At 46.4% G+C, this 23107-nt stretch overlaps 1 protein-coding gene across 22 annotated transcripts in view; it reads right to left on the minus strand.

Moving 5' to 3' along the window:
- The window catches only part of ncor1 (nuclear receptor corepressor 1), a 171226-nt gene that overhangs the window by 15780 nt on the left and 132339 nt on the right, over nt 1-23107 (minus strand). For 17 of the 22 annotated variants that reach the window (XM_055657492.1, XM_055657491.1, XM_055657489.1 and 14 more), the window contains 9 exons: nt 22877-23042; nt 22052-22189; nt 20612-21129; nt 16333-16464; nt 14933-15120; nt 14003-14226; nt 12987-13136; nt 10638-10712; nt 2555-2697 (listed from right to left, as the gene is read on the minus strand). In XM_055657492.1, coding sequence (XP_055513467.1) covers nt 2555-2697; nt 10638-10712; nt 12987-13136; nt 14003-14226; nt 14933-15120; nt 16333-16464; nt 20612-21129; nt 22052-22189; nt 22877-23042 — 1734 coding nt within the window. The remainder of the gene's footprint in view (nt 1-2554; nt 2698-10637; nt 10713-12986; nt 13137-14002; nt 14227-14932; nt 15121-16332; nt 16465-20611; nt 21130-22051; nt 22190-22876; nt 23043-23107) is intronic. The other 5 variants (XM_055657490.1, XM_055657498.1, XM_055657494.1 and 2 more) reach the window with 3 other exon arrangements.

Below are 23107 nucleotides of genomic sequence, written 5' to 3' on the forward strand. Positions count from 1 at the left end.
ATGCTATGGAACCAGATTGAAGCAGGAGTGGAAGCAAATCGAGGGAATGTGACTTGGTGGGTGGCGCACATGTTATTGGGGCACAGCACGAAGCCACGACTGAATCAAGCTTGGCGCAAGCCAATTACCGAATGACGTGCAACTGACTCTGAGTGTAGCACAAAACCCAGAGGCAGAGTCTGACAGGGGTGGAACCAGGCTGGGAATGGTGCAGGGACAGGTAAGGCCAGGCCTGGGCTAAGTGGCGACAGACCTAGTTTGTAGACAGATATGGGGTGGGCACAGCCATGGGGTGGTGAAAGATGCAGAGGAGGGACAGGCGTGGGGTGGGATGAGCTACAAGTAGAGGTTGGACAACGTAGATTGTTTTGCTCTGAAACGGTGGAGATTGATTTAAAATTATGGGAGGCACAGATGTGGTAAACAATCAGAACCTATTTTCCAGGGTGGAAATATCACCTACAGGAGAGGCAAAGTTTATCGGAGATGTGTGGGGCAGATTTTTTAATACAGATAGTGGTGAGTGTCTAGAACGCTGGTCCAGGGGTGGTGGTGGAGGCAGATATGAAAGTGGCATTTAAGAGGCTTTTGGATAGGCACATGGATATGCAGGGATATGGGATCATGTGCGGGTAGATAAGTGATGGTCATGGCATCATGTTCTGCACAAAGCTTTTGGGCTGAAGGGCCTGTTCTTGTGCTGTACTGTTCTATGTTTTAGCTTGGAGCTGGGTAAGAAACCGTTCTCAGCAGTTTTCTTGTAAAATACTTTAATTTAATAGTTTATATAGATAAGGATTTATATTCTCTGGAATCAATGTTTTTGCTTGAGTTTTTTGCTGCATAAATGTGGTAGAAATATTTTCTGTGGATTATTGATGAGTGGTTTAATTGTTTTGAAAAGGAATCCAATGAAAAGAGGCTCTTCCACAGAATGAATGGCAGTGCCCTCCAGCCAGGCTCCTGTAATGGCCTGGCAACAGGATGAATTATCCAGGGGCCATTAATGTTTAGTTATCTCATCACTCCACAGTGCAATGTATCTGTGACTGCGGGTCTCCCACTTCCCCAGCAACACCTTTTGGGATATTCTCCATCTCCGTCTGTGTACGCCGGTTAATACACACAAGGACATGGGCAGGTCAACCCCTGCAACACTGCCCCAGTGCCGACACCCAGACAATGGGCCTTTAAGGCAAAGACAAGACTCTGTACTATAAAGAATCTTGAAACTTGAGTTGGATATATTGACGCCAGAAACGTGCCGACTTTGTGTACTGCCTCGGTGAAATGTACTATTCTTACACTACAATCGGTGCACTTTTATATTTATCTATGATTGTGCTTATCTATAGTTTGATTTTACCGGCTTATGTGAAAAACCAAGCATTTCAGTACTATTGAAAGTATCACTGAATCATTGTACAAGGTTCAACAATAAATCTCCACTGCAGCTTCACAACTCGGTGAACATTTGTCTGACTGTTTTCACTCCCAACTATCTCCCGCTAGCATGGGAAGGAAATGTGTCAGTGGAGCTTGTGACAGCTGGCGAGAGGCTACTGGGCAGCTAGTTACTATTCCTCATTTGGGCCCTTGCAGGTACAAATGGGCAACATTCAATTGCACAAAATCCCTAAATTAAATGAGTGCACTTATCTTTCTGCACAAGACCAGCATTTATTTCCCACCCCTGACTGCCCTGAAGAAGTGTTGGTAAGCTGCTGCAGTGCCTCAGTGAAGGTGCTCCCATGGTGTTGTTGGCTGCAGAGCTCCAGGGTTCACATGCAGTGAGAGGTTGAGCAGGCTATGGCTTTATTCCGTGGAGTGCAGGATGAGGGATAATCTTATAGAGATGTACAAAGCCATGAGAGGAATAGATTGCGTTGCGTAAGATAGATGTGTGGCCAGTGTTAGTGCTGAAGACATGTCAGATTCAGATTCAGAAAACTTTATTGTCTGTCGTAACAGAAAATCTTCTTTGACGTGGCTCAACATACAGACAGGACAATGTACTGATAAGCGGTCATACAGCACAGATTTCTGCGAGCACATACAGTGTGTATCGAGAGTAGGTGGAGTCAAGAACCCATTGTTCAGGACATAGATTTAAGGTGAGGGGGGGAAAGATTAATGGGAACCTAACGGGTAGCTTGTTTACACAATGGGTGGAGTGTGTATGGACCAAGCTGCTGGAGGAGGTAGTTGAGGCACGGACTATCGCAACGTTTAAGAAACATTTAGACAGGTACATGGATAGGACAGATTTAGAGGGATAAGGGCCAAAAGCACGCATGTGGGACTAGTGTAGATGTGTGGCCAGTGTTAGTGTTGAAGACATGTCATGTTGTACCCATGGGACCCTTGGCTCCCTGATCATTCTGCTCTCCATGGAGAACTACACAAAGGCAGAGAACACACCCTAGACACATCCAAGCAAAAGTGGGCACTGTACACATGTTGTTTGTAAGGGTCTTGTGAGTTAGAAGAATAGATAAATAGGGCTTTAAAAACACATATCAGTGAATAAAGGAAGTTGAACTGGCTGACTTACCAATGTCAGAATCCCCGCCACCAGAGGAGTTCAACTTACGAAATATCTCCTGTTTCTTTGACTTCACCATTGGTGAAGTATTTTCCAGTTTGGTGAAAAACGCTGGTAAATAACCCATGTTCCCTGGGGACCGCGAGTCACTCCTGGAGAAAGGAAGAACACCAGGACACAATTATCCACGCAATAAACTGACTCGGTCAGGGTCAACGCTCGACAAGGCCGCGAGTTATTAAGATTATAATGATTCAGTTTGATTTGTTTAATGCTACATGCTATTAATGTAATGGAAGCAGGTTTACAGCCAGGGGCCAGATTTCAGTTGTTCTTGTGCAAAATATACATAGGCCCACAGGAAGATGGAATAGTGCAGAACACAGGGATGCCTTTGAACAGATGAAATGGTTTACACACATTTCCATGAGGAGTATACGATGAATGGCAACATTGACTGCGTTTCTCCACCACAGATGCTGCCTGACCGGCTGAGCATTTCTCTCATGTATTCCTTTTTTGGTTCTGATTTGCAGAATCTGCTGCTTTATGAGGACGTGAAATCAAGGCTTCGTAACAAAGGTTAGCTTGCATTTCATGCACACTTAAGCACAGATCATGGAGAATAAGTAAGTGAGCGAGATGCATTTGCAGATTCGACTGAGGTTAGGGTTGTAACTGAAAGCATATTTCTAGTTAACGATATTCAGAAGAGTGAAGAGTTAGAAAAAGCAAGAATGGAACGGGAATGCAAATAAAATATTGCATGATACACTAGAACACTGCAAAAGAACAGGGCAAATACAAATCTGTTTGGCTGCATTTACTCCATAGGTAATATATGATGGAAAGTAGCAAAGGGCCTGTCCCACTTACCCAATTTTTTCGGCGACTTGCCAGCACACTTCATAGTCGCAGCAGGTCGCCGAAAATGTTCAAAAGTTGAAAATCCAGCGGCGACCAGAAAAAGGTACGACTCTTTGGGTGACTACTCACGACCAAACTGGCGACATCCTGCGACATGTCGACACGTGACGCCTGTATGGTCGTGAGCAGTTGTACATTTTTCTGGTCTCCGCTGGATTTTCAACATTTTGACGGGTGCCGGCAAGTCGCCGTGAAAAATCAGGTAAGTGGGACAGGCCCTTAAGAGAAAATAGGTAGGAAACTGATGAAGAATTCGGCACTTTTGATAGGAGAGTAAAGCAAGCTACAAAAGAGAGGAAGGATTCCAAATTTGGGGTCAATATTTAGAGTAGCAGTAAGTTTGAGGCAACCATGAAGTGAAAAAGAAGGGGGTTCAAGGAACAGTCACCACAATGTTAATAGATAGAACGATATTGAAGGGCAGAGTAACACAGCACAGAAATAGGTCCTACACACCAACTCTAAGTTGCCCCATCTAAGCTGGTCCCATTTTATCTGTGTTTGGCCTATTTCTCTCTAAACCGTTCCTATCCACATACCTGTCCAGATGATCTTTTAAATGTTGTTATCATATCAGCCACAACTACCTCCTCTGGCAGCTTGTTCCATACACCTAAGGTGTGAAAAGGTTGCCCCTCTGGTTCCTATTGTTTCCCCTATTTTCAGCTTAATGGCAATTTTCCTATGGCAGGGTGACCAAAATGAACAATACCGAGTGAAGCCTCAACAGCGTTTTGTACAAATGTAACATAACGTCTCAACTTCTATATTCAATTCCCTGACCAAGGAAGGGCAACATGCCAAAAGTCTTCTTCACCCCCCTTTCTACCTGTGATGCCATTTTCTGGGAACTGACGTCTTGTGCTGTCTGTGTGGAGTTACCAGATTCCCTTTCTGCTAACGTGGGTGCTCTGCTTTCTGTCCCTATCTGAAAGCTTGAGCGCAGGTTGTTTCATTGGTTCAACGGCGCCCTGCAGCACGTAGTTTAGTACTTACACCGCAGACAAAGAGAAGAGATATTCAGGAAACGTCCCTGTGCACTTACATCACCGTGTTATTTCTGAGCTTCGCTGCGAGTTAGTCAAACCTCTGCGCTTGCCTGATAACTAATTGAAATCCCTCTACCTTGCACTTAGCAAAATGTGGGGTGATGCTCTGTCCCAGCCTAATCCTTCTCGCCTGCTGACTACTGCAGCATTTACACACATTGGCTTATTGTGTGCTTCAATCACAACATACAAGTGCAATCCCTGCACGGCGAGTGGCTGACACGCATAAACAAAGTGATAGTATCTTTTAGTTTAGTTTATTGTCATGTGTACTGAGGTACAGTGAAAAGCTTTTTTGTTGTGTGCTAACCAGTCAGCAGAAAGACTACACATGATTACAATCGAACCATCCACGGTGTACAGATACGTAATAAAGGAAATAACTTTTAGTGCAAGATAAAGTCCAGTAAAGTCTGATTCAAGATAGTCCGAGGGTCTTCAATGAGGTAGATCGTAGCTTAGGACCGTTCTCTAGTTGTTGGTAGGATGGTTCAGATAAACCCATAAAAGCAGTGTGTGAGTTGGTGGTAGGATATTAAAATGTAAATGATAAATCACCATGTGAGAAATGTATGATGAGCCCTGCGTTGAATATGCCCCCCCCCCCGTGACAGTGCCTGCTGTAGTAAGGCTGAAAAGTTACTTGAGTGTGTGATAGTTGTTGTAAAACATTCTGAAGTGATATCAACAAGAGGTGCGAGTATGGATAAAATGGATCTCAACACGGAAAACACACTGCTCAGCTTCATTCAGGAGAAAGCCTCAAGTCCACATGCATACCTCTTAAAGGAATTAGGAGAGGAAAGAGCAAAAAAGGAGAAAGACATTCCATTTTGGATAATGCTGTTGCCCCGGATGTTCATTTTGAAACTCGGTGCCCTAAAGTGAAATCTGTTTTATGGCACCACAGGTAACATCTCTTCCGCAGCCTATGGACTAGGGTGTCATTGCCACATTCAAGGCAATACTTGAGAAGGATATTACATAAGTTAATTATGGACACTGATCCAGCGCAACCTTAGTGTGTAGGAAGAAACTGCAGATGCTGGTTTAAATTGAGGGTAGACACAAAATGCTGGGGTAATTCAGTGGAACATGCAGCATCTCTGGAGAGAAGGAATGGGTGACGTATTGGGTCGACATCCTTCTTCAGAAGAAGGATCCCGACCCGAAACGTAACCCATTTCTTCTCTCTGCCTGTCCCACTGAGTACTTCAGCATTTTGTGTCAGCATTTTTGTCTATCAACACTTACAATGCTGTCACATTGTCTGGATATTCCTGGGATAATCTTGTCAGCTAACAAATGGTTGCAGGAAGAAGGTTTATGCTCATGCAGTGCATTCTTTTACTGGCTTTGACAAAGCCAATTCTCATTCAGGTGACTTTGGGAATGTACCATACAACTGCTAAGGGAAGCAGGCTTCAATGAAGTTGAATAAAATAATCATGAATAGTTAGAGTACCATGGTAAGCCTTTCATTGATGAGCAAGCAAACATTCCAGGAGGAAGTTACAGCAGATAGTGATGGAGAGGATTCAGAATTGCAAATTGTCTTTACAGTTCCAAATCTTCAGGAGATAGTTGATCAATCAAATAATGCAAAGACATGCCGATCTTTGTGACCACTGCAAAGTTAGCCAGGAGCAGGTGGGGTTCTACGGCTTGCCACCAAGAACTATTGAGAGCAAAACTGCACAAGAAGACAAGACAAATTCAAGAATAAAACAATGTGACTGCAGTTACCACCGACAAGCCACAACCAGGATGCCCTGGGCATCTCGTCGAGGAAGCAGAAGTGGCCAATAAACTGGTGAACTAGCACCTCCAGTTTCACCCTCATCCTCCACAATCCTCTCCCCAAACCCCTTCTCCAATCGTCAAAGAAGCACAAATCATTTAGTCCTTAACGTATGATGACTATTTATTGAGGTAAGAATTATGTTCTATTGCATGTAGATACATGATGGTCTTGGCATCATGTCCGGTACAGACATTGAGGGATGTAGGGCCTGTTTCTGTCTGTACTGTTTTATGTTCCATGTAAAAAGCGCTCTAACATTGATGGGTATAAGGTAGAAAACGAATTAAAGATTTGTCTGTATCTCACTGTCCTTTTGGTAAGTCTAGTTCTCAAGACACCTTCAACCTGATACCAGGGAGGCAACACTCCATCCTGGTGTCTCATCCTGTCTGTCATCCCGAGTCTCCTATCACGATGGCTCTGTCTTAACTCCACCCTTCCCTGCTGACCCATCAGAGGTGCCACAGATCCAGCTGCTGCTGCTGCTGCTGCCCCCCCCACCCCACCCGCATTGAAAGGTCATCCTCCAAAGTATCCAAAGTGGTTTGCTTGTTATTGAGGGCAATGGCCCATCTCCCCTCCATGGCAATATTGGGCCATTGACATTTTACACCTGCCATACAATCATGACTGAGCCTCGCTCTCTCTCTCTTTCTCTCTCTCGCTCTCTCTCTCTCTCTCAACATGTATGCATTAGGTCTTGCAGCAATCTTTTGTGTAGCAGATTTCAAAACAAAAAACATACTCAAATATCAAATCAAATATGTGGAAAAAAAGGGAAATGGAGGACACAGGATTAGGTCAATCAGCCACTTACAACTGTCCCGCCATTCACCAAGATTGTGGTGGATCCAATCTTGGTTTCAGCAAGACGTTCCTGCTCTCCCCACAACCCTTAACTGTCTCCGAGTTCAAATGCTCTCTGTTCTCAATATATTCAGTGACCGGAGAGAACCCTGCACCATCCGTCCACTCCCTTTACTTTTCCTGCAGGTCTCCCAACTACTGGTTGCATCCAACTCCAGCTTCGGTTCCCTGACGCGGTCAGTAAGGACATATCTCCCACAGGTGTGGTCAACAGGGACCCGGGAAGTTTCCCTCACCTCCCACATCCTACAGGATGAGCATTCCACTGCTCTATCTGCCACGATCTGAAGTTAACAGACCCTATAGTTCTTACCAATACCTCTGCTCAGTCCCCTGGCAAGAGCCTCACTGGTCAAAGCTTCAGCACGTATTTCTCAAACACAGCCACTCCCAAAACAGCCGCTCCAAAAGTCTCACCAGCTGCATGTACAGCTGCATTAAAACGTCACTGCGTTTATGCGAAGTATCCCTCACAATGAAGGCCAATGCTCCATTATCCTTCATAATCAGTTTCTGTACTTCCAACTAAATCATCTAGGTCCTTGAAATAGATCCTGAACAAGTGAATCCCCAGCACTGACTCCTGTGGGACTTCACGGTTAATTGCCAGCTTGTGAATGGCCCGTCTACTTCACTCTGGTTTCTATCCGTCAGCTAATTCCCCATCCACGGCGGTAGAAACACAGAGAGAAGTTGGGCAATTGCACTTTGTGTCTGCACCACTAGCCCTTGCAATCATGACAATAGACAATAGGTGCAGGAGTCGGCCATTCAGCCCTTCGAGCCAGCACCGCCATTCAATGTGATCATGGCTGATCATCCCCAACCAGTACCCTGTTCCTGCCTTCTCCCCATAGTTCTCCTCCTCCCTCCGAAGACAGTTTCACAACCTCCTCTCTGACTGCCCCTCTCTGTGATTCACCCTTGGCTCCAACTCCCTCAGCCCTCTGGCTCTTCCTCGTCCTTTTTTCTTCTCGCCCCTCCCCCCCCCCCCCCCCCCCCCCCGTCCACCCTGCACGTCTGAAACGTTTTCCCCGTATTTGCCTATTTCCTTCGCTCCATAGACGCTGAGTTTCTCCAGCATTTTTGTCTACCTTCGATTTTCCAGCATCTGCAGTTCCTTCTTGAACATTCTCCCCATATCCGCGGACTCCACTATTTTTAAGAGCCCTATCTGGCTCTCTCTTGAAAGCATCCAGAGAACCAGCCTCCACCAGCCTCTGAGGCAGAGAATTCAACAGACTCACCACTCTCTGTGAGAATAAGTGTTTCCTCGTCTCCGTTCTAAATGGCTTACTCCTTATTCTTAAACTGTGGGCCCTGGTTCTGGACTCCCCCAATATCGGGAACATGTTTCCTGCCTCTAGCGTGTCCAAACCCTTAACAATCTTATATGTTTCAATGAGATCCCCTCTAATCCTTCCAAACTCCAGAGTGTACAAGTCCAGCTGCTCCATTCTCTCAGCATTAGACAGTCCCGCCATCCCGGGAATTAACCTTGTAAACCTACGCTGCACTCCCTCAATAGCAAGAATGTCCTTCCTCAAATTAGGGGACCAAAACTGCACACAATACTCCAGGTGTGGTCTCACTAGGGCTCTGTACAACTGCAGAAGGACCTCTTTGCTCCTATATTCGATTCCTCTTGTTATAAAGGCCAACATGCCATTCGCTTTCTTCACTGCCTGCTGTACCTGCATGCTTACTTTCATAGACTGATGTACAAGGACCCCCAGATCCCGTTGTACTTCCCCTTTTCCCAACTTGACGCCATTTAGATAGTAATCTGCCTTCCTGTTTTTGCTACCAAAGTGGATAACCTCACATTTATCCGCATTAAACTTCATCTGCCATGCATCTGCCCACTCCCCCAACCTGTCCAAGTCACCCTGCATTCTCATAGCATCCTCCTCACAGTTCACAATGCCACCCAGCTTTGTGTCATCTGCAAATTTGCTTATGACTAAAGACTTGAGCCTTTCCCTCACTGAACATGTATGCATTACCTTGTGCAGTAACCTTTTGTGTAGCAGATGTCAAAACAAAACCCATACTCAAATATCAAATCAAATATACTGAAAATAAAGGAGGACACAGAAAACAGGATTAGGTCAATTAGCCAATCAAAACTGTTCCGCCATTCACCAAGATTGGGGTTGATTCATTCTTGGCCACTGCAAGATATTCTTGCTCTTCCCACACTCCTTAACTCCTTCTGAGTTCAAATACTCTGCTCTCAATATAGTCAGTGACTCAAATACTAGAACCCTCTGGGGTAGCGAACTCCAAAGAGGTACTACCTTCCACTTCAGGTAGACATCTTCTTATTGTCCAACCTTCCCATTGGTTTGAGATATCTTCACTAGGGTAAACATCCTCTCAGCACCAGTCTCCTTCAGGATCATTTGTTTCAATGAGAGCACTTTGCAACCCCAGTAGTTATTAGGGACTAAGCTCTCTTCATACATCTACTCATTCACCCCAGGAGTCACCCTTCTCTGCACTGCTTCTGCAGGAAAAGGCAAGTTACCTAACAAAAGGAAACAAGTTAATGACATCACAAAAATCACAAGGAAAAATCAAGGGCTGAGCCGCACTAACAAGATGTACTGGAGGCAAGGTGTGGTGATGCTTTTTCGGATAGAAACTGGGCATCAAGTGTTAACTCGAGGAGACAAGTTCCATACGCATGGCATGTATTCTTTTGAATTTCAGGGATTGAGGGTACAAATCTTAACGGAGCCAGCAATGGGGTTTGGAAGGCACTGCCTGACGTTTTAGTTTGTTCTGGGGACGGCACAGTAGCACAGCGGTAGAGTTGTTGTATTACAGCGCCAGAAACCTGACTACGGATGCTGTCAGTATGGAGTTTGTACGTTCTCCCCGAACATTTTCTCCGGATCCTCTGGTTTCCTCAAACATTCCAAATTCTGATAAAATTGTAAAAAATTATCCCTATAAGTGGAGGGTAGTGCTAATGTGTGGTGATCGTTGGTCGGCGCTGACTCGGTGGGCCGAAGGGCCTGGTATCTCTAAACTAAACTAAACCACTGGATAACAGTGCTTTCTAGTGACAGGAATGGGTTACTGCAGCCCATCCTGTGTCTGATGATTTGCTTCTCAGCTTTGTGGCATCAAGGGAGCTCAAACATTGCAGACGTTCAGCTGCCTGGAATGTGATTCTGTCAGCTGTGGATCTAAATTCCTCCTGTGGCTGACTTGCAAAGGCTACAGAAACCATCACGCAATGGGTATTTGTTACAGCCACTGTTGTTTCCAGAAACTGGAGAGTCAGAACGAATGAGGGAGCACATGCTGTGGTTGTCCAGTCTGCTTGTCTCTGTGAGGAAACCCAGAGGATGGGAGTCCTATCACCCTGGCAGCACATCAACGTCTGACTGCATTCAATGTTAGTTCACAGCCGGGAGGTTTAAGCAGTCAGTACCTTGCAGCAGAATCTGGGGCACGACCTCTTCGCACAAGCAACGGCATCGGAAGCCATTCATTACTTGGGGGTAGCCTGCAGGATGGCAAAGGTGAGAGGTCAAACTGATACACAGGAGTAACTGTGGGGAAGTGGACACCAGCAACATTCAAAAGGCTTCAAAGTCAAGTTTGCTTTTCTCAAAAGATTACAATTTTGTATACTGCTTTGACCTACAGTGCCCTCCATAATGTTTGGGACAAAGACCCGTCATTTATTTATTTGCCTCTGTACTCCACTTGAGACTTGAGATTTGGAATAGAAAAGATCACATGTGGTTAAAGTGCACATTGTCAGTATACACATTTTGGTTTCACCATGTAGAAATTACAGCTGTGTTTATACATAGTCCCCCCATTTCAGGGCACCATAATGTTTGGGGAAAAATGGCTTCACAGGTGTTTGTAATTGCTCAGGTGTGTTTAATTGCCTCCTTAATGCAGGTATAAGAGAGCTCTCAGCACCTAGTCTTTCCTCCAGTCTTTCCATCACATTTGGAAACTTTTATTGCTGTTTATCAACATGAGGACCAATGTTGTGCCAATGAAAGTCAAAGAAGCCATTATCAAACTGAGAAATAAGAATAAAACTGTTGGAGACATCAGCCAAACCTTAGGCTTACCAAAATCAACTGTTTGGAACATCATTAAGAAAGACTTCATGAACAGAAATACAGAGACTACACTGCAAGATGCAAACTACTGGTAAGCCGCAAAAATAGGATGGCCGGGTTACAGTTTGCCAAGAAGTACTTAAAAGAGCAACCACAGTTCTGGAAAAAGGTTGGTTGGGCAGATGAGATGAAGATTAACTATATCAGAGTGATGGCAAGAGCAAAGTATGGAGGAGAGAAGGAACTGCCCAAGATCCAAAGCATACCACCTCATCTGTGAAACACGGTGGTGGGGGTGTTATGGCCTGGGCATGTTTGGCTGTTGAAGGTACTGGCTCACTTATCTTCATTGATGATACAACTGCTGATGGTAGTAGCATAATGAATTCTGAAGTGTATAGACACATCCTATCTGCTCAAGTTGAAACGAATGTCTCAAAACACATTGGCCGGCGGTTTATTCTACAGCAAGACAATGATCACAAACAAACTGCTAAAGCAACAAAGGAGTTTTTCAAAAGTAAAAAATTGTCAATTCTTAAGTGGCCAAGTCAATCACCCGATCTGAACCCAATTGAGCATGCCCTTTATATGCTGAAGAGAAAACTGAAGGGGACTAGCCCCCAAAACAAGCATAAGCTAAAGATGGCTGCAATACAGGCCTGGCAGAGCATCACCAGAGAAGACACCCAGCAACTGGTGATGTCCATGAATGGCAGACTTCAAGCAGTCATTGTATGCAAAGGATATGCAACAAAATACTAAACATGACTACTTTCATTTACATGACATTGCTGTGTCCCAAACATTATGGTGCCCTGAAATGGGGGGACTGTGTATAAACACTGCTGTAATTTCTACATGGTGAAACCAAAATGTATAAAAATGGCCTTTATTAAAATCTGACAATGTGCACTTTAACCACATGTGATTTTTTTCTGTCACAAATCTCAAATTGTGGAGTACAGAGACAAATAAATAAATGATGGGTCTTTGTCCCAAACATTATGGAGGACACTGTATTACTCTTGAATGATTGGAGTAGTTTCTGCCACATCTGGTTTGCATCTGTACCAGAGGTGCAACTACAGGACCAACTATAGCTCAAACTCTCAGGATTGCTTCTCCTCCATCACCACTGTTCCCCTGAACGTACCCTGCTCTCACTAACAAAGGGTGTTGCTTAATGCCTACATCAGCAGAAAAAAACACCCTGCAGATACGGATGCATTACGCACAACACTGGAAAACGCAGAGAGACAAGGACTGAGTTGTGGCAGCAAGAAGGACCACGGCAGAAACTACCAGTGGGAAGAGCATGCCCAGACGGAAAGAAACACAATGTGCAGAAAATACCAGCAAAACAATGGTAGGAATTCCACAACTTCAATAAGCAACGTTAGTCGGACAGACGCACAAAAGAAAGAAACAAGTGCAAGTATAGCGATTCCAAGAAATTCCATGAAAATTCCATGATTCCATGAAAATGCGACAAATTAAAAATTATCAAAGCATTCTTACTAAAAATGTAAGTTTGCCATTCAATGTCACAATCTAAATGTGGTCAGTTCATTAATAGTAGAATGGCTGCCAAATGCAATTCACATTCACATCCCACAACAAGCAGCAGCTGGAACAGATGTGCACGGGATAGGATCAGGAAGCCCAGAAGGCCTACGCTCCACACACTCACCTACCTCTGTTCAGTGGGCTCTGCTTCCCTGTCCCTTCGCTGAGGAAGCTGCACTACACTCTCCTGCTTCTCTAGGGTGGCAGGGGCCTGGGGTGGAGAGATAGGCTCATAAGATTCTGATGCAACGTGGCTTTGTTCTGGGGATTTCCCAGGCCTGTGTGTGATAAGGAAAAGATCCCCATTAGTCTCAACAGACTCAGTGGTATCTCAGACCTAACAACACAGAAGCAAAGTGGAAGCCTGACCCTAGCAGCAAGGTTCTGCACAACGGAGGCACAGACCATCCCTGACACTCGTGCTTAATTGGCGGTCCACTTCATTATCATTCTACAGATAGAGCTCCAATTTCTCTTGCTTCATACTGTCCGTATAGATAACGAGGCAAGGTCATCAAGACAAGCATCCAATAAGTACTCTAACTTTGTGTGCATCATTTGATAACGATGCCTGCGCAAGAACCTGAAGTTATGGAGGTGGCTGGACACAAGAATTAAAGACAGTAATCTCCAGAGACGGAAAGAAGCTGCAGTCAAGGTGCAGCAATGAGCGGTGCAGTTTGTAGAGTCTCCAACGCAGAAAACAGAAGAGTCAGGAGTAATACAACAACAAAAGCACATGCCAAATGATCCTACAGGCACTGGATCAGTAGATTGATTCTGACAAATGTGTAGGAAGGAACTGCAGATGCTGGTTTACACCGAAGATAGATACAAAATGCTGGAGTAACTCAGCAGGACAGACAGCATCTCTGGAGAGAAGGATGGGTGCCATTTCGGGTCGGAGTCAGAAGAAGGGTCTCGTCCCGAAAACGTCACCAATTCCTTCTCTCTCCAGAGATGCTGCCTGTCCCACTGAGTTACTCCAGCATTATTTGTCTTGCTTCTGACAATGGCAGCCTCATACACGCAAGATTACATCCCCGTTTCACTTGTGCTAACGGATGTGCATTTTTAATCTGGTGTGCAGAATGAACCACAAAACAAAGCTTATCATGATTTATTACCCAAACCGCATGCTTACCTCCCTCTGCCTTTCTCTGCTGGGTTCTCGGGGGAGACCCTGGAGGGTGGCCTCTGGTGGAGGGTGCTCTGACTGTTCTGTGGCTGAGAGTCTGCACTGTAATGGGTGGAAGCCTTTCCTCGGTTCGATGCCACTGTAGATGCAGTTTGGTAAGTGGACACTGGAGGCTGCTGTGACAACGGGCTGCTGGCTTGGTTTCGGGCAAAGTCCTGTGTGATAATGTGCTTCAAAAAAAAGATCAAAAGTACTTTAGAACCAAACCTTGAGTAAATGTACATGGCTAACAAGTTTAAAAACAGCAACAAATGAGCAGGTAGGTAAATGTGTTTATCTGGGGGGGGAGGGGATGGGGATGGGGGGGAGGGAATGGGGGGGGGGGGGGGGAGGGGTAAAAGAGGGGATGGGGGGAAGAGGGGATGGGGGGAAGAGGGGATGGGGGGAAGAGGGGATGGGGGGAGAGGGGATGGGGGGAAGAGGGGATGGGGGGAAGAGGGGGATGGGGGGGAAGGGGGATGGGGGGATGGGGGGGGGAGGGGAGGGGATGGGGAGGGAAGAGGGGATGGGGGGGAGAGGGGATGGGGAAAGAGGGGATGGGGGGAAGGGGGATGGGGATGGGGGGAGAGGGGATGGGGGGGAGAGGGATGGGGGAGAGAGGGGGATGGGGGAGAGAGGGGATGGGGGAGAGAGGGGATGGGGGAGAGGGAGGGGGGAGAGAGGGGATGGGGGAGAGAGGGGATGGGGAGAGAGGGGATGGGGGGAGAGAGGGGAGGGGATGGGGGGGGAGGGGGGGGGAGAGGGGATGGGGGGAGGAGAGGGGATGGGGGGAGAGAGGGGATGGGGGAGAGAGGGGATGGGGGAGAGGGGGGGGGAGAGGGGGATGGGGGGAGAGAGAGGATTGCACACTGACAGAAGGCAGTCAGCCTTACTTACATGGATGTGGTCAGCAAGAGTGATCAATTTGTGTGTTTTGGTAACCTGAGGGTTGGAAACAGAAGGATACCCGCTGTCAGCCTGTGAGGATGGTGGCTGTTGCTGTTGCTGTTGCTGTGGCGATGGAGATTTTTGCATCATTCGGTATCGACCCATGGCTGCATCAAACATCCGAGTGTTTGGTTCACCTTTAAAATAAACAAATACTCAAGCTCAGTGTTAAGTAACATCACACTATTGGAAAGCTATGATAGCGTTGGAGAGGATGCAGAGGAGATTCTCCGTCCGGGATGTTGCCTGGGATAGAGCAGCTCAGTTATGAGGAGAGACTGGAGTGTCTGGGATAATCTCCCTGGAGTGGAGGAGGTTAAGAGGGGGGGCATGACTGAGGGATACAACACCCTGAGGGGTATGAGGGACTGTGAGAAATGTTTCCTTACATCAGATGCAGATAAAACTAAAAGACAGAGATTTAAACTAAAGGGGGAGAGATACACAGTTGGCAGCACGGTGGTGCAGCAGTAGAGTTGTTGACTTACAAACAGCACCAGAAACCCGGGTTCGATCCCGACTACGGTGCTGTCTGTACCGAGTTTGCAAGTTCTCCCCCGTGACCGCATGGGTTTTCTCAGAGATGTTTGGTTTCCTCCCACACTCCAAAGACGTACAGGTGTGTAGATAAATTGGATTGGTAAATTGTCCCTATTACGTGTAGAATAGTGTTAATGTGCGGGGATTGCTGGTCGGTGCAGACGCGGTGGGCCGAAGGGTCTGTTTCTGCGCTGTATCTCTAAACTAAACTAAAACACAAGGGATGTGAGGGAGACCCACGCAGAAATATACTGCTCAAGAGAATAGTTGAAGCTGACAGCACTTAAGAAGCGTCTATGTTGCATTTGAGGTAAGAGTGACAGTTTTTGTCGATGGGGACATTTTGTCTATGTCTGGGCAAGGTATTGCTCCAGGTCTAATCCCAGGCACATACAGTGTAAAATAATCCCTATTGAGATTGTGGGCAAATTTTATTCAAGGGGAAATAATTTGTGTGGAGCAAAAAAACAGGAAGAGCAGGCCAAGCACATATACTGCAGGAAGGTGGACATGAGAAGCTCGGCTAAGCCATCATTGAAAGTGTTGTAGAAACGACACAAAATCCTGGAGTAACTCAGCAGGTCAGGCAAGTATATGGCGCGGTTGGGCAGGCTAGGACTTTATTCCTTGCAACGCAGGAGGCCGCGGCGTGATCTTGTGGAGGTGTATAAAATCATGAGGGGAATATGTAGGGTGAAAGCAGAGTGTTTTACCCAGAGTAGGGAAATCAATAAACAGAGAACATAGGTTTAAGGTGAGAGGAGAATGGATATGGGAAAGTGAGAATATTTTGATAGATTACAATTTACCTTCTCCCTGGGAAGGCTTGTGGATCTCCTGCTGGAAAGAGTCAGGCTTCTCCTGTGATTGTACCGGGGAGTTTGCAGGACTAATCACTTCAATTGCATCCACATTCGGCATGTCATAGCGATGAGAAGAAACTTGGAGAAATCAAATGCGAGTATAAATGTGTTATTCTGATCTGAGTGGTACAGCCCAGAAACAGGCCTTTCATCTCATCGCCTCAATGCCACATCAAGTGCCTGTCTACACTGATCTCATTGACCTTCACCTTGTCTATTGCATCCACTGCCTTTCTGTCCTCACCACATCTCGATCTTCCCTGCCAACATCCCTCCTTGGCTGGGTGACTGTGTGATTAATGAGAATGAACGTGCAAAGACTCTTGCCGAACTTTCTTCTGCTTTAACCAGTGAGTGGTCTGGACATATGAACGAGCATTTGGGAAAGGGGCAGATGGACTGGCTAGCTGCTGCGGAACTGCAGCTCTAATCCTCTCCTGTTGCCTCCCTCATTCTCAGCTCCTTCATTGGGAGCTGATCAAAACTCCTACACCTGCATCAAGACCTGTTAGGAGTCATAGCGAGTCTTACAGTGTGGAACCAAGCCCTTCGGCCCAACTTGTCCATGCCAGCCAACACGTCCCATCTACACTAGTCTCACCTGCCTGTGTTTGGCCTGTATCCCTCTCAACCTATCCTATCCATGTACCTGTCTAAATGTTTCTTAAATGTTGCAATATTACCTGTCTCGACTATCCCCTCCGGCAGTTCATTCCATGCACCCACCACTCTTTGTGTGAAAAAGATACCCTTCAGTTTCCTAGCAAATCTTTCACCCCTCACATGTCCTCTGGTTCTCAATTTCCCTTCTCTGGGCAAGAGACTGTGCGTTTACCCGATCTAGTCCTCTCATGATTTTGTACACCTCTATAAGTTGATGCGGGGAAGTTTGGAATTGAACTCTCACCATTGAACACTGATCAAGGAATATACTTTGGATTCCATCACCACAGCCGCGGAAGTTAAATTTGAGACATTAAACAAAGAAATTGGAAGTTAAAGAAAGCTTGTTTCAATAACAGCTGTCATTAAACTGCTGGCTACTGGGCAGCTAGCTTGTTCTTGACCCACAGGGAACAACATATGTCATTTTGCTATGCACGTCCTCCCCTCGGTTATGACAGGGTTCCATTCCTGTTTTTTGGAACCCCAGTAGTTCACAATTTGTAAATGCAGTCACCCAGCTATATATTTAAATAAAAACATAGGGAGTTGGAAGCTGCTGCAGCGGAGAGCTCCAGGAGGCCGTGGCAGGCTGAGTGTAGATTGCTTGGTAAAGCATAGCCGCGGTTACACTTGGTCTCACCCAGGCAAAGGACGCCACACCGGGAGCACCGAATGCAGTAGGCGAGGTTAGAGGAGATGTACGTGAATCTCTGTTTAGTTTAGAGATACAGATGGAAACAGATCTTTGGTCCACCGTGTTCACGTTGTCCGTCGATCACCCGTTCATCCACTCCTACCACAGGGACAATTTACTGAGGCAGCAGCTCTACCAGTCACGCCATTGTGCCATTTCTGTATCAGGGCTGCTAACCTCTCATGCAAACTGGAGGAACAGCACCCCATCCCCTTAAGGGCGGCATGGTGGCGCTGCGGGAAAGTTGCTGCCTTACAGCACTAGACCCGCGTTCCATCCTGACAGCACTTGTTGTATGTAATGAATTTGTATGTTCTCCCTGTGACCGCGTGGGTTTCCCCAGAGATCTTCGGTTTCCTCCCGCACCCAAAGATGTAGAGGTTTGTAGGTGCATTGGCTTGGTATAATTGTAAAATTGTCTCTAGTGTGTATAGGATAGTGTTAATGTGCGGGGATCGCTGGTCAGTGAGGACTTGGTGGGTCGAAGGACCTGTTTCCGCGCTGTATCTCTAAACTAAAACACCTCATAATCCACTTACAACTCAACAGTATGAATACTGAATTCTCCAAATTGTAAGTCACTACCAACAACCCCATTTTTAGTAGTAAAATTGATTAAATCAATTAATTCTGCACGATGCAGTCATCGATATCAGAGAGCCAGAGTTAGGGAACGGTGTCAGGGTATGTTTGGAACGAGGAAGTCATGATACAGCTTTATAGAACTTTGGTTGGACCGCATTTGGAGTATTGCGTGCAGTCTGATCGCCTCATTACAAGAAGGGTGTGGAGGCTTTGGAAACATTACCAGAGGAGGTTTACTAGAATGATGGTAGACAAAAGTGCTGGAGAAACTCAGCAGGTGAGGCAGCATCTATGGAGCGAAGGAAATAGGCAACATTTCGGGTCGAACCCCTTCTTCAGACTGATGTGAGGGTGGGGGGAGGGGGGAAGGAAGAAAGGAAGCGTTGGAGCCAGAGGGCTGAGGGGACGAGAGCTGAAAAGGGGAGGAGAAAGTAAGGAATACCTGAAATTAGAGGTCAAATGTTCATACCGCTGGTGTGCAAACTGCCCAAGTGAAATATGAGGTGCTGGCGCCGGGCCTCCGCAGGATAGTCATTCTGCCAGACTACAATGGCTCCTCCCTTGTCAAGGGCTTGATGATAATATCATCAGGGAAACCCCCCCCTGCTAAAGTACAGCAACTTTACAATAGGAAGAGGAGGGCGACTAGCTCCTTGATCGCCATCTGAGGTCAGATAGAGCCCATCATCTGAGGTTCCTCTGATGAACAGTGTGGGTCTTTATACAATGGAACCCTTCTATAGCTGATTATGATGCATGCAGTTGAAGATGGCCAAAACATGTAAATAATTTGAATATTGCTAAATATTCTTTCCCATGGGCTTCCTGATTCAGTGAGCACATTTAAAAGAATGATCTTAAAAGCACAGGTTTTTGAGGCAATTTGTCACAATGTCCATTAGATGCAAAAATGCAACAGCAATTTTATGCAAAATCTCACCAATCCTGAGATCAATGATATTAGTTTATTTCTGGTGATATTTGAGGGGGAGGGGCAAGTTGACCAGGATTCTACAATAATTTCAAAATTTGCCATTGTACTTTTAAAGTGCTGTAGGAATCAATGCAGCAGAAAGGGATCTATTCTAGTATGACCCTGCGTCATATACAGCACGGAAATAGGCCATTCGACCCAACTCATCCATGCTAACCAAGATGTCCATCAGAGCTAGACCCATGCTTGGGCCATATCCCTCTAAATCTTTCCTTTCCACGTATCAATCCAAATGATCTTTTAAATGCTGTTGTAGTATCTGCCTCAACTACCTCCTCTGACAACTGGTTCCATATACGCACCACACTCTGTGTGGAAAAAGTTGCTCCCTGAAACTATTCCCTCTAGTTCTTGGGTAGACAAAAATGCTGGAGAAACTCAGCGGATGAGGCAGCATCTATGGAGCAAAGGAAATAGGCAACGTTTCAGGACCCGAAACGTTGCGTATTTCCTTCACTCCATAGATGCTGCCTCACCAGCTGAGTTTCTCCAGCATTTTTGTCTTTCTTCGATTTTCCAGCATCTGCAGTTCCTTCTTAAACAACCCTCTAGTTCTTGATTCCTTTTCCTGGAAAAAACTGTGCATTCACCCCATCTATTCTCCTTGACCTTATCTATTCTCCTAGGGATTTTATACACCTCTATAAGATCACCCTTCACTGCCCAGCACTTCAAGGAATAAAGCCTGCCCAACCTCTCCTTGTAGCTGAGGCCCCCGGGAGTCCTCGCAACATCCTCGTCTAAAACTCTGCCCCCTTCCCAGCTTCATGGCATCCTTCCTATAGCAGGGTGACCAAAACTGAACACAATGCTGCAAGTGCGGTCTCACCAACGCCTTGTACAGCTGTAACATAACGGGAAAAGGACAGAACACTTAAATACGCCATTCACTCTGAGTCACTGACGTTGAGGAGGGCCATCGGTGAGTGAGGAGGGCCGTTGGTGAGAGCTGTCGGAGAGCTACCCGGCAGGGGATTGCCAAAAAGGAAGGGGGGGGGGGGGGTGGGAGGGGTAACAACGACACCGGCAGAGAGGGGAACCGAGAAAGAAGGGGGGACCTGGGGGGGGGGGGGGGGGGGGGGGGGGGGGGGGGCCTTCTGCCAAATGCGGCGGCAAGCAATAGATAGGATTGTACGGTGAACTTTTGTAACTTTGCCGGCGCAAGAACAATGCGACACTTATGGACTCTCTGGGTGAGCTACATGATTTTACCGGGTTGTGGGCAATAGAAAGCACTACACTGTACCAAGGTACATGTGGCAATAAAGTGATATGAAGGGGCTTACCGCTGCTTGAGGAATCCGAGCTGTGAGACCCTCGCTCTCGGCCGTCTTTGTCAGAAGCAATCTGTTTTGTGATGATCACGTCTATAAAGCTTGCGGCCGTTATGGTGGTCTTCCCACGCGTCCGCAGCTCCTCCTCGTACCGGGATTTGGGGGGCGGTGCTTTGTCCGGGTAACCAGCCTGTGCCTGGGCCTTGGCCGAGGACGAGTACGGTGACTGCACCGGCCGTCGCTCGTGTTCTATGGGCTGCTGCTGATGATGGTGCTGCTGCTGTTGTTGTTGTTGATGTTGTTGTTGTTGTTGTTGCTGCTGCTGTTGCTGCTGTTGCTGCTCCGAGGCTCTGCGACCTGTTACTTCTTCCACTCGTGGGCCTTCGTGCTTGCTCTCCTTCCCCTTCCCCATCTCCATCTGCGGCGCTGAGGCTGCAGCATCGACCAGCGCTGCCAGGGCATCGGCTGCCGTGCTGAAGCGAGAGGCGGATATTCCTTGTGCGATGGAGAGGGCTCCCTGTGGGACTTGCCTGTCAGCAGAAATATCAGCGTATTTTAATGTAATGCCAAAACGATGTCTCAGGAGCGTTGCTGTGTCAGATGTTGCACCTGAACACATTCCTGAGAGAGGTGTGCATGCATACAACTTGTAACAAACAGTACACTGCTGCAGTAACTCAGTGGGACAGGCAGCACCACTGGCGAGAAGGAATGGGTGACGTTTTGGGTTGTGATCTTTCTTCAGACAGAGTCAGGGGAGAGGGAGACAGAGATATGGAAGGGTAAGGTGTGAATACGAGAGATCAAACGGGGCAAATGTCAAAGAAAATGTGGAATGGATCAGTTAGCTGAGGGGAAGGTGACAACGAGGCATGCAATCAGGAAAATGTAATCAGGAGGACAGTGAAACTAGTCGGAGAACTAGGATGGGGGAGGGATGGAGAGAGAGGGAATGCAAGGGCTACTTGAAGTTAGGGAAGTCAATATTCATACCTCTAGGTTGTAAGCTGCCCAAGCAAAATATGAGGTGCTGTTCCTCCAATTTAGGTTGGGCCTCACTCTCACAGCGGTGGAGGCCCAGTACAGAAAGGTAATTATGGGAATGGGAGGGGGAGTTAAAGTGTTTGGAAACTGGGAGATGATGTGGGCCGAGGCAGACTAAGTGGATGTATACAGCAAAACGATCGGCGAGCCTACTAACAAACGGGAATTGGTCACTTCAATCTGTCACACTGCATTTGAAAGGATTATTCAGAAAAGGAGAAGTAATCCCATTTCTCTTTTCAGTATAGAATAACATTCAGCCCTTCAAGTGTAGGCTGGCTCTCAGAACAATCCCAGTCCCACTCATTTCCCTGTAGCCTATTATCTCTCACATGCCCATCAACCCCCTCCTCATTCTTCTACGACCCACCTGCATTCAGGACAATTTACAGTAACCAATTAACCTACCAGCCCGCAAGTCTTTGGGATGTGGGAGGAAACCAGAGCACCCCGGGAGAACGTGCAAAATCCACACAGACAGCATTGGAGGTCAAGATTGGATCGGGGCTGCTGGATCGGTGAGGCACCATCATATCTTGGGAAAACCTCACCAAACAGAATGAACAACATGTAACTTTGATTTATAAAAACATCGCAGAACGTCCTGCTTCACAGGACTTTTATCAAATAGATCATGACATGACAAATGAACAACAATGAGGAGATAACAGAGCAGGTAGCCAAGAAAATGATTTCAAGGAGACAGAGTGTAAGGACAATCTTAAAGATGAAAAGCGTGGTACAGAGGCTTCGGGAGAAATTTCCAGACTTTAGAGCCTCTATGGTTTAAGACATGGTTGCCTTTGATGAAACAATTAAATTCAGGGGATTCAAATTAAATGCAAGAGGTCAGAATTGGAGTTCAGGTATTTAGGAGGCAATGTAGGGCTGGGCAAGATTACAGAGAAAGGGATTAATGGAGTGATTTAAATGAATGGTGAGGATCTCAAAGAATGGTGAGACTTGGCTTCAGGGAGGAGTGGGGGGGTGACCAAAATACATGGCTGGTGGGTAAATGGAAGAATCAGAGTTTGGCCACAGCCAGCAGAGGTTCAGAAGGCCACAAGATGACAAGTGAGGGATGCACGAGGCCAAATATGGGAATATGATGAAATGAACTGTAATAAGGAAGTGAAAAGGCAAAGCAAACTGATGACAGTCACTTTACTTCATATATACCCTCAATAGAAGCAATACATTTGTTTCATTCAACACTTTTGTTCAAGTACATACATTATCCGAGGTTGCGTAGCTGCATCCAGCGAGGTTATAACACCCTTGCCATTAGCTCCTTGGAATATACTTGGTCGCTGCTGTAAGATGGTCTCTTGTGGTCGTATTGATGGTGATGGGGAACGGACATAACCATGGCTGTTTGGTCGACTGGTCTGCTCAGGACCTATGGGAAAAATAAAAACATGGGCAAAATTTAGTTTAGCTCAATTGAGTTTACAAAATGGATGC

The sequence above is a fragment of the Leucoraja erinacea genome, chromosome 28, assembly GCF_028641065.1.
Source record: "Leucoraja erinacea ecotype New England chromosome 28, Leri_hhj_1, whole genome shotgun sequence".
NCBI classification, from domain to species: domain Eukaryota; kingdom Metazoa; phylum Chordata; class Chondrichthyes; order Rajiformes; family Rajidae; genus Leucoraja; species Leucoraja erinaceus.